The 12,500-nt window shown below is 41.6% G+C and overlaps 1 protein-coding gene across 1 annotated transcript in view; it reads right to left on the reverse strand.

The window, feature by feature from the left end:
* LOC101858704 (armadillo-like helical domain containing protein 1) overlaps positions 1–12,500 on the reverse strand; it is a gene marked incomplete at its 5' end in the record, with an annotated part of 17,979 nt that overhangs the window by 113 nt on the left and 5,366 nt on the right. The window contains 6 exon segments of the mRNA XM_013081185.1: positions 1–624; positions 1,555–1,636; positions 2,827–2,904; positions 7,438–7,521; positions 9,137–9,182; positions 10,749–10,827. The exon segment at positions 1–624 is cut by the window's left edge and continues 113 nt beyond it. Of these exon segments, the coding sequence (XP_012936639.1) occupies positions 605–624; positions 1,555–1,636; positions 2,827–2,904; positions 7,438–7,521; positions 9,137–9,182; positions 10,749–10,827 (389 nt within the window).

The raw sequence follows: 12,500 nt of genomic DNA on the forward strand, positions 1-12,500 counted from the left end.
TCTATTATACTTTTCACAAAATGTACAATCTCTATTTGAAACATTCACGTCCGTCACCCCTGTAGATGGAACTTATCAGATAGTTGGCGGTCTGTCTGTGGTGTATGCTGACTACTGGTCCACTTCCAGGGTTACTAGCAATACATACTTCGATATTGTGTTTGGAGCTACAAATATATTGTTATCTTGCTGTTATTTCATAAGTATATCAACTGAACTTTAGTTGGTCCATCACATTTTTGCATCTTGGTACAAAACAATTTAACATCTTAACCTGCTCATGAAAAAAGAATTGAACTAACTTTTTACAATGAGTAAAATTTTACAGAAGAATGAACATTAATATATGCCTACAGCAAAATATCCATTTACTGTCCATAAACGAATACATGTATTGGGAAAGTTTTAAATGATTGAAAACCTTTAGATACATTACACAGCAGGGAAACATTCTTGTGGTGAGGTTCAATGGACTCATAATTAGACATAACATAAGTTAAATTTTCTTTTCTTTTCCTAGTTCCTTGTTCTGTTGTCCCGTGTGCGTGGCTTGGTAAGGCTCCCTGGTCTTTGTCTTTGTCTTCTGGTCATAGCCTCAACAGGCTCAGTCTACAGCTTGAACCACTGAAACAAATGATAAAGCAAGACATTTCATTGAACCACTGAAACACGCGATAAAACAAGAAATGTCACTGCATCACTGAAACACGCGATAAAACAAGAAATGTCACTGCATCACTGAAACACGCGATAAAACAAGACATTTCATTGGACCACTGAAACATGTGATAAAACAAGAAATGTCACTGCATCACTGAAACATGTGATAAAACACCACTGAAACATGTGATAAAAGAAGGCATTTAATTGGGCTACGATAATGTGTGATAAAAAAAGCTATAAATTGGACTACAAAAATATGTGATAAAGGAAGGCTTTTAAGTGGACCACTGAAACCCCTGATTTAAAAAAGGCATTTCAATGGACCGCTGAAACACGTCATAAAAGAAGACATTTCAATGGACCGCTGAAACACGTCATAAAAGAAGACATTTCATTGGACAACGTGACCAAAGAAGGTATTTAATTGGACCACTGCTTTACGTGATAAAAGAAGGCATTCTATCCTTTTGTAAAAAATAATATCAAATTCGGAAGAACCATATCAAAATTAACAAATTGTCTCGCTTTTTTAGTTTTAGTAGAGGTTTTATGGCGCTCGCAACAGCATAAGGTCATATGAGCGCTAGAAGATTAGAAGTGCTACAAGAGAGTAACAAACATAAAAAAGAAGAAGGGAAGATAAGGTCGATATATGTTTGATAGGAAAGAAGAAGCAAACCACACCAGAGCACCCGTCAACCACCCACATTGTCTCGCTGGTAACTCTTTTTCTCGCTGGATTTGAAAAAAAAACCCTAAAAAAAGAAGGGTTAAAAAACAAACAGACAAGATTGCTGTATGTAGTTATTTCTAATCACAAAGAGGTCGGACAACGGTCAGATTTGACTGACCCTGTGGTACCCCTATTATGTAAGAAGGGAGACAACTCACGTCTGGGAATGTTGACTTTGTTGGAGACGAGGACGTCGGCCTGCACGTGGCTCATGTTGAGATAGAGTGTCTCCGGGTTAGACTGAAACAGAAGTCAGAGGTCATTAGACTGAGAACACAGGTTCTGTTGAGCATGTAGACTTTCGAAAAGAATCACTTAACCCTATCCGTACGCCCTGGGGTCATTTCGCAATCTAGAATACTTCTAGTACGAAGACCTCTTTGAAACTTTCAGTATTTCTTTTTTAAAAAAACATTTTGACAGACAGCTATGCAAAGCGTACGGATCGGATTAACGAGTAAATTTCCTCTTTGGAAAGTGGTGGCACAGAGTTCCCCACGGATTCTATAGTAAAACACGACGTACAGATAGGGTTAAAACACATTATCATTACACAGAGTTTAGTATTAGTTTTGGTAAGAGTTTTACGGCAATTGCTACACAATCAGGTCGTGCAAGTGTCTAAGATTAGAGGTGTTACAAGAGAGTATAAAAGGAGAAGAGATAAAGACGATAGATGAAGAGATAAAGACGATAGATGTTTGGTAGGAAGGAAGAAGAAGAGTGCACAAAATCACCCGCCATGCAACCGCCCACACAACCTCAAGATGGATAGACTTGAATCTATGATGATGAAGATGATGAAGATGATGAAGATGATGATGATGATGATGATGATGATGATGATGATGATGATGATGATGATGATTCCAACTTTTGAGAGGCATATTGACAGGTGTTTCAACTTTCAGTTGTGTTGACTGAGACAGAATCAAATACCGTATGTCATGACACGGCCGAATCAAGTCTAAGAGCTTGTTTAGTCGTCCTGCTTTTAATGAAAAAGTACCCGTCTATCTTGAATAAAAGTTAAGATATTTGTGATTGAAAGAGGTAGGTGTAGCCAGGTGTCAAATGCAAAGGGTAGCGAGAAAATGGCCTCTAAAGTTTGGTGTGATTTCCAAAGCTTGAGTGTCTTTGTTGTTGTGTCCTTAGATCGTATGTGCCCGTCATATACACGTTAGCTGTACAACAACAACAACAACAACAACAACAACAACGACAACGACAGCGACGACGACGACAACAAAACAACAGCAACAATAACAACAACTAAAAACATTAGCAACAAAAACAAAAAAACAACAATATCACCACCACTACAACAACAAAAACAGCATCAATGACAACAACACCACCACCACCAAAAATAACAACAGCAACTACAACAACTACAACAACAACAACAAAAGGGAAAGATAAGAAGTTACCATGAACAGATCGTACAGAGCCTCCCCCATGGCATCCCTCACATGGTCGTCCACGATGGAAAATGTTCGGCAGAAGTGCTGGGGAGGGAACAGAGAAGAATGTTTTCACAATCACCTGACAGGATACATGTGTTATTACCGTCACCGTCATCTATAATTGTAGAGTGTCAAAATTGTAACAATCCCTTGGCAATATATCGTCACCCGGAAAATTTTATTCTGTAACATTAATTTCTCCTTTGATTTCCTTTCCTGCTCTCTTACCAGGTCCTGTTGTCTGTTTTCGTCTTCACTTTCTGCCCCAACCCCCACCCCCTTTGCCCCCCCCCCCTCTGAGCTCGTGACTGTTTCTGAAGTCTTTCAACTGCTAATCCTTGGTCCTTCTTACGGCTGTCTTTCAGCTACACCCCTGATCTTAGGGTAGGCAAGATCAAACACATAGCCTTCTCAGAAATGGGTGAAAAAATCTCGGAGATTCCGTGTACAAGTTGCGTACGTTAAAGATATCTTGGTGGTCCTAAAATCGACAAGCGTAGGCTTCGGCAGCCACCCAGGCAAAATTCAAAATAAATTCCTGTCAAACTAAAAATGTGTAATGTGTCCCCTGCGGTCATAGTCATATGACTTTATCATACTTTATGCAGCTGTCATCAACGTAAAACGCTTACATAAAAAAAGGAAAAAACACTCTTCATTGCTGAGACGACTCCATCTACGTATGAGCAACCAAGATAAAAAGTTCATTCAAGAGAGATTTAAACAAAGCCGTAACATTTCTTTCCGCTTATTTAGAAATACACGTACAGTCGAAATCACATCTCCTTATAATTCCCCAGTGAACCAGTAGACAAAATGGTAGAGACCCAGTTTTGGAGAACGCATTAGTATAAAATATACTGCCACTTTAGAATTATAAAGTTCCATCTAACATTCTAGGCTGTTTTGAGCTACTAAGACCATGGGGTCAGAAAACAAGTTAATGTCCCATTTGCTCTATCAAAATCAAAAGGAAAATTCAGAGCCCTTATTAAGCTATTCAAAGAGATGCATTTAAAAAAGCTTGACATGTTGTGAAGCTAAACATTTTTACGTCAAATTTCTCGAAACAAGGTGCTGAGCCCTATGTAATTCTAGGGTAGCGATACATCTACCCGGCAGTGAAGAGTAAAAACACAAACAGATTTGGACAAATTATGTACTTGTATTGAGATGGTTTGTTTGTTTGTTTGTTTTTTGTTTATTGAGTTTTGTTTGTTTGTTGTTGTTGTTTTTTGCTTATTCTGAAAACCTTCTATTTAATTAAATATACGGCAATGATGAATAACGACGTCGATATAATTTGCACCGTAAATAGGCCCCAAAACAATGAATGAAATTAGATGTATGTGTACGTTTGCATCTCTCTCTCTCTCTCTCTCTCTCTCTCTCTCTCTCTCTCTCTCTCTCTCTCTCTCTCTCTCTCTCTCTCTCTCTCTCTCTCTCTCTCTCTCTCTCTCTGTTTGTGTGTGTGTGTGTGTCTCTCTCTCTCATTCTTTCTCTCTCTCTTTCTTTCTCTGTCTCTCTCGCTCGCTCTGTCTGCCTGCTTGTCTGCCTGTCTGCCTGTCTGTCTGTCTGTCTGTCTGTCTGTCTGTCTGTCTGTCTGTCTGTCTGTCTGTCTGTCTGTCTGTCTGTCCACCCTCTTTTTGGCTATGTCCTCACTCTCTTTCTCTATACCCTCTCTTTCTCTCCCTGTGTGTGTGTGTGTGTGTGTGTGTGTGTGTGTGTGTGTGTGTGTGTGTGTGTGTGTGTGTGTGTTTTATGTTCGTTCGTGCTTACTTTTACTTGAATGCGTGCACGTTTAAGCATTTATCTTTTTTTGGGGGGTGGGGGCGGGAGGGGGTGATGTGATGTTTTGACAAAGAGACAATTGTGAATAACAATGAAGAGATAACTGTGAATAACTAAGAAGAGACAATCGTGAAAAATATGTAAAAGAAACGACTGTGAATAAAGAAATGATTGGGAATAATTATGAAGAGACGACTGTGGAAAAACTATGAAGAGACAACTGTGAAAAAGATGGAAAAGAGACGATTGTGAATAACTGTTGTTGGTTTTTTGGGGTTCTTTTTGTTTTTGTTTTTTAAATAAGTGTTTTAGGGAGCTCGCAACTGCATAAGGTCATAGGAGCGTGCGGGACACATTAGACATTTTCAGTCGGTAGGAAATTTTGAATTTTGTCCGAGTGGCGGCCGAAGCCTACTCTTATCGATTTTAGACCACCAAGGGATCTTTAACGTGCGCAACTTGCACACGCGACCACCGAGATTTTTTGCCCTTGTCCGATAAGGTTAGGAGTAGATCTTTCCTACCAGAAGATCAGGGGTGTGGCAGAAAGACAGCAGTAAGAAAGAGCCAAAGAGTGTAGAAGTAGAAAGGCTGCAGAAAGAGTCGGGAGCCCAGAGGAGGGGGCAAAGGAGGTGAATGGGTGGGGGCAGAAAGTGGAGACGAAAGCAGACGACAGAAAACTGCTGGAGAGCAGGAAAGGAAGTGATAGGAGACAATTTTAGAGAAGAAAACTTTTCCATCGCTACTGGGATTCGAACCCGGGACCTTTGAATGAGAGTCGAACACCTTAAACTCTAGGCCACGAGAGCCTCTCTGAATAACTGAGAAGAAAGAAATATGTGTGTGCCTGAAGAAAGGTACCAAAGTCGGATGTTGACCACTTTGAGTTAAGGATTGTACCTAATAGGAAATTCAATGGTGAATACAGGGGTCTTTGAATTTATAAAAAATATTATTTGTTTTTATAATAATCTACCCTCAAAATAATTAAAAATAAAATAAACTCGCACAAAAAAGTCAAGGAACAACTTGTGTTTTCACCTGTCAAATTTAAACTTCAATATCTCGCAAACCCGTTCAGCTCAGTCAACCAAACTTGGCACACGCACTGACAACTAGACACAGTTTGTCTGTACAGCAAATTTGCCCACACGAGCTTCACAGCAACGGCACAGGGCATGCTGAAACATGGCCGAAAAGCATGAAAAATGGGCTGGATTTCTCTGACTCAGCAACATTGGCATAGAGACTGGTGGCTAAAACTAAGCTTAGCACGTGCTAAACAGATGTCTTAGCTGTGAATATCATTCATTTGCACCCCTTTATAAGCCAGCGTTTTTCGACCAAGTTTCATTACAACAAGATGGTCCAACGATGCTCGCTGCCTGATGTCGACAGAGGACGAGCCCTCTCCTGGCTCCAAGACGGTTCCACGTTCCGGGTCGTTGCACGTCGGCTTGAGGTGTCCCCATCAGTCATGTGGAGGCTGCAAGAACGATGGCGAGCGACCGGAAGGGCAAAGGACAGGCTCCAACCAGGGCGGCCCCGTTTGGCCAACGACAGGATCGACCGGCTCATTGTCAGACAGGTCGCGACGTCATCAACCACCACAGCAAACCCATCAGTGGCCAACAACGGGGGATAGCCAATGTCCACAAGAGCGAGGAGACGATGAGGATTCGTCTCCGTTGAGCCAGGTCGCTTCTCGTGTCCCTGCCAGGCGCCCACGGCACACACTGCCCCACAAAGCAGCTCGACGGGCGTGGTGTGCTCGCCATTCACAGTGGACACGACGTCCGTGGGACCAGGTAGTCTTCTAGAACGAATCCAGATTCAACCCTCTGCGCCTAGAGAGACGAACCCACGACTGGAGAGCGGTTCCACTCTGACTGCATCCAGCAGGAGCGCCCTACGGTGGAGGGTCCGTTCTGGTGCGGAGATGCTTCTCTGATCACCCCAGGACCCCACAATAGCATATACAGGGCAATTTGATCGCGAAAGATAAAAGAACGAAATCCTGCGCCCCCTTGCTCTTCCTCTCCTGCAAACGATTGGACCATTTGGGATCACTCTGACCTGCAGATACGGGAAAACCACCCTCTTGCACAAAACCTTTAACAACTCTTGGGATACCTCGTCCAGGAGTGGCAGAACCTACCGCAACAAGTTCTCTGAAGGCATTTCCTGTCCATGTGTCGATGCTGTACCGAGTGTGCGGTTAAACGGGGTAGCTACACCCACTATTGGCAATGTTCGTGGAGAACTATGGGTGTTCAGTCTTTTGAAATCCGACCAGTGTGATTTAAACTCATTTTACGTGAATTTCTCTTTGTAGTTGAAATCTGAAATTGTACACATTTAATCTACAGAATCGAAAGCATCTTTTAGGAAAAAATGAACAAATTCGGTTCAACTGTAATCTTTCTTTGAATTTTTGTTCCTTGACTTTTTTGTGCGAATTTATTTTGAAGTCAAAACAATGAAACCATTTGAGCACATTGTAAAATAATGGTGGATCTATCAATTTTTATGCAAACACATATGGGTAAAAAAAAGGTGATTTTTTTGTAGCTCGAAACGGTCAGTGGCAATTTTTGGTACCTTTCTCCAGGCGCACACATGTGAATAATTATGAAGAGACGACTGTGAATAACTATGAAGAAACAATAGTGACAAGATGGGGAAAAGACAATTGTGAATAACTAGGAAGAAACAATAATGACTGTGGGAAAAATGGTGAAGAGACAATAATTGTGAATGAGCTCTATGGTGTTGTGAACTGACCTCGAGAGTGATGCTGGCCTGTCGCTGACTGTCGGCGTAGTCTGTGTTCCCCATGGCGTACATCAGATGGTGGGTCACTCGCAGCTGGGGAACAAGCAGGAAGTTCTAGTTTTACTCACAGTTTTACGGCACTTACAACACAAATAGGTCACCATATGTGAGGCAGCGTGGTGGAATCAGGCTCTCGTCAATTTTTGGGCATGTAGAATTATTGGTATCATCTTAAAGCTTGTTTACTTGTCCTTATTTGGATGAGAAAAATATCCTTTTATCTTGAATACAAGTAGAGATATTTGCGAAAGAAGGAGGTGGGGGGGTCACCTGTTTTCAGAGGTAAAATTAGTGAGAAAATGGCCGCCAAAGATTAGTTATTTCCTTAGCTTAAGAGGGCATGAAAGGTGTTGAGACAAAAAACAAAAATTTGATAAAAATTCACAAACCTGCGGAAGAATGCAAGTCTCTTCACTTTGATTATTTTGACGAGAGCCTGATTCCACCACGCTGCCTCAAGTTTAACTTTTCAGTTTTAGTTAGAGTTTTTATGGCACTTCCAACACAAATAGTTCACCACATAACCTTTGAGTTTTATTAAGAGTTTTATGTGCAACACAAATAGGACGTAAAAGTTGGTTGGGTCTTTTTGGTTTGTTTGTTTGGGGGTTTTTTTAGTTTCGTCGAGAATCTACAGCACTTGCAACAAAAACAATTCATATAAGTACAAAAATTAAAGGTTTTACTAGAGAGTACTAAACAAAGTAAAAAAGGGAGAAGAAACAAGGCCGACAGATGTTTGATAGGCAAGATGGAGCAAACCACACCAGAGCACCTACCAACCACCCATACAAAGAAAAAGGAAAAGAAGGGTTTATTTTAGTTTTAGTAAGAGTTTTACGGCACTTGCAACACAATACGGTCATATAAGTGCCAAAGATTAGAGGTGTTACAAGAGAGTAATAAACACAAAAACGAAGGAGGGGAGATAAAGACGATAGACGTTTGACAGGAAAGAAGAAGCAAACCACACCAAAGCAACCGCCAACCACCCACAAAGAAGGGTTTTGAGCGATTTATAGAAAATTGAGTGGACTGGGATAAGAGAAAAGATGAAGAGGGGGGCATGTTGTATTTGCGTTTGTCAGTGCGCGTGGGTGTTTTTGTTTGTTTGTGTGAGTGTATTTAAGTGTGTGTTGCGCCAGCGCCCGCTTGCGCGCGTGTGTGTGTATGCGTGTGTATGTCTGTGTTTGTGTGTGTGTGCGTGTGTGTGTGTGTGAGTGTGTGTGTTTGAGTGTGTGTTTGTGTGTGTGCGAGCGCGTGTATGTGTCTATATGTGTGTGTGTGTGTGTGTGTGTGTGTGTGTGTGTGTGTGTGTGTGTGTGTGTGTGTAAGAGAGAGAGTGTGTGTGAGTGTGTGTGTGTGCATTTGTGTAAGTATGTTTGAGTGAGAGTCTGTGTGTGTTTTTGTCGGTTGGTATATTTGTGTGAGTGTTTGAGTGTGTATGTTTATGTGTGTATGTGAGTGTGAATGTGCATGTTTGTGTGTGAGTATTTGTGTGTGCTTGTGTATGTGTACATGTTATTGTTCAATGTTGTTGTTTTTGTATTTTTTGTTTAGTTTAAGTCTGATCTCCTCATGAAGACATGTTGTTCAGGTACCCACAAAGACAGAGCAAAATCTTCTATCAACACACAAAATGACCCACCTGGACCAAACTCTCGGCAACTTTGTTGCTGTCTCTCGCCAGTATCCTGGAGATAACAGAGACAGAGGACAACATGCAATGACTAGGAAACACAGAGGACATCATACAAAGACTAGGGCACACAGACAGAGGACAACATACAATGACTAGGACACACAGACAGAGGAGAACATGCAATGACTAGGACACACAGACAGAGGACAATATACAATGACTAGGACACACAGACAGAGGACAACAACATACAATGACAAGGACACACAGACAGAGGAAAACACACAATGACTAGGACCCATAGAGGACAACATACAATGACTAGGACACACAGACAGAGGACAACATACAATGACAAGGACACACAGACAGAGGAAAACACACAATGACTAGGACCCATAGAGGACAACATACAATGACTAGGACACACAGACAGAGGACAACATACAATGACTAGGACACACAGAGACAGACAGAGGACATCATACAAAGACTAGGGCACACAGACAGAGGACAACATACAATGACTAGGACCCATAGAGGACATCATACAAAGACTAGGACACACAGAGAGGACAACACATAGCGACAAGACACATCTATTATATAAACTTATATCATTGGCAACTCTTATATCACCTTACATCACTCAAAACACATGTATACAATCTTCCATCGTTGGCAACTAGGGTGTAGCCTTAATTTAATTGAAAACTCTTAAACAGCCTTACATCACTGCACACCTCTTATATAACATCACACCACTGACAACTTCTATATAACATTACATCACTGACCACTCTTGTATAATTTATATCTTACATCATGGACAACTCTGATAAAGCATCACAGCACTGACAACTATTATATAATCTCACATCATTGACAACTCGTATACAACCGTACATCACTGACAACTATTGTATAATCTTACATCACAGGCAAATATTGTATAATCTTACATCAGTGGTAACTATCATATAATCATACATCTGTCTGTCTGTAAATGTGTATATGTGTCTGTGTGTCTGTCTGTATATATGTGTGTATGACCTACCTAACAGACCCAGAACTCACCCTATCGTCTTGGCTGCTACTGCCCGCTGCCGAACATGTATATGTGTCTGTGTGCCTGTCTGTGTGTGTGTGTGTACGGGTGCACGTGTGTGTGTGTGTGTGTTTGTGTGTGTGTGTGTGTGTGTGTGTGTGTATGTATATCTGCATGTATGTTTATCTGTGTGTATGTAAGTGTGTGTTGTTTATGTATGTGTGTGTGTGAGTGTGTCAGTGTGTCTGTGTGTTTGTCGGTCAGTACAGGTGTAAATGTGTCTGTGTGTCTGTCTGTCTGTCAGTCTGTACGTATGTGCGTTTGACCTACATAAAAGACCCAGAACTTACCATATCGTCTTGGCTGCTGCGGCCTGCTGCCCAACGTGTATGTATGTCTGTGTGCCTGTCTGTATGTATGTGAATGTGCGTGCACTTGTGTGTTTGTTTATGTATGTGTGTGTGTGAGTGTGTTTGTGTATTTGTCTGGCTGTACATGTGTAAATGTGTCTGTGTGTCTGTCTGTCTGTACGCATGTGTGTATAACCTACATAAAAGATCCAGAACTTACCCTATCGTCTTGGCTGCGGCAGCCTGCTGCACAAACACTGGCAGTGGGGCAGTCGCACTCAGCTTGCTCCCGTCATTTTCTGACAACAGAACAAAACAAAAGACCGTGAACAATCTGGCTTTTGTACAAATCTTACGGCATCTGCAACACAATTAGGTCATACAAGTGCTGAAGATTAGACGTGCTGCTAGACAGTAATATACAAAGAAAAGGAGGAGTGAAACCTTCTCCATCCATTAAAGAGCACATTTATGGGTAGCTTTTACTGAAAAACAATGGTTTAAAGTTGTTGTTTTTTAAAAGTATTTTCAGAAGGAGTATTCACCAAATTCAAGAAAAATGACGAGTTGTCGCTTGATTGCAGTAGCTCCATATGTCCAAAAACAGACGAGCGCCTGATTCCATCACACTCAGATAAAGGAAAGATATTTTTTAAAAATAACTTCTCAGGAGCAAACAGCGTCAGTCGAGGAGTGCACAAAATGTTTTGTTTTTTCTCAAAACGTTTTGCTATGAAAACACAATGACTTTACCTGTTTTAATGGTGTAGCGGTCAGACACTTCTCTGTCACATGCAGGAGATACGAGTTCAATTCCCGAGAGGGGTGAACATTTCTAACAGTATCTAGGTATTTTTTCTGAGATTTTGTATTCCTCCAAGTCCGGGTTGGCCTTGAAAGGAAGGGTCAAAAGCCTGCCTCTTAGATTATCTAAATTGTGTCGTTAGGGGCGTAAAAATGTCTACATTAGTATTTTTAAAACAAAGACTCATACGTGGCAGGGAATTTTTATCCTAGAAGCAAAAGAAAACCGCTTAAAAGATCACGGTAGTTGTTTTTGCCATCATTAATGTGTGTGTGTGTGTGTGTGTGTGTGTGTGTGTGTGTGTGTGTGTGTGTGTGTGTGTGTGTGTGTGTGTGTGTGTGTGTGTGTGCATGTGCCTGGAAGAGGGTGCATGTTGATGTGTGTGCATATCATTATACATGTGTGGGTGTGCATGTGTGTGCGAGTGTTTGTGCGAACGTGTAAGCGCAATTAGGAGTTTCAATGTGTAAGTGCAATAGTGTGTGTGCGTGTGTGTGTGTGTGTGTCTCTCTCTCTCTCTCTCTCTCTCTCTCTCTCTCTCTCTCTCTCTCTCTCTGTGTGTGTGTGTGTGTGTGTGTGTGTGTGTGTGTATGTGTGTGCGTGTGTGTGCGCGCGCGTGTGGAAAGGGGGGAGGGCGGGGGTGCAGGCAAAAAAGGAGGGGGGGAGTATATGTTTGTGACCAGTTTTTCCAGTCCAAACGGAAGAGATAGGGGGCAGCGACAGATAACTCTATAAACATTGTATATAGGGTTGTCTTTGTTTTCATTACGTCCCTTCCTATCATAGTTGTGAAACATGACTTAAACATTCCTGTTATCTCTTTATTAATACTAATTTTTAAAGTGCTTTAAGGCGCTCGAAACTGGATCAGTTCATATGAGCGCGCGGGAAACATTAAACATTTTCTGTTTGGAAAGAAATTTAGAATTTTTGCTTGGGTGGCGGCCGAAGTTTACTCTTATCGATTTTAGGACCACCAAGGGATCTTTAACGTGCGCAACTTCACATGGGACCTCCAAGATTTTTCGCCCTTTTCCGAGAAGGCTAAGAGTAAGATCTTACCTAACACAAGATCAGGGGTGTGTCTGAAAGGCAGCAGTAAGAAGGGGCTAAGGAGTAACAGTAGAAGGCTGCAGAAGAGTCAGGAGCCCAGGGGATGGGGCAAAG

The sequence above is a fragment of the Aplysia californica genome, unplaced genomic scaffold (genome assembly GCF_000002075.1).
Source record: "Aplysia californica isolate F4 #8 unplaced genomic scaffold, AplCal3.0 scaffold00119, whole genome shotgun sequence".
NCBI lineage: Eukaryota > Metazoa > Mollusca > Gastropoda > Aplysiida > Aplysiidae > Aplysia > Aplysia californica.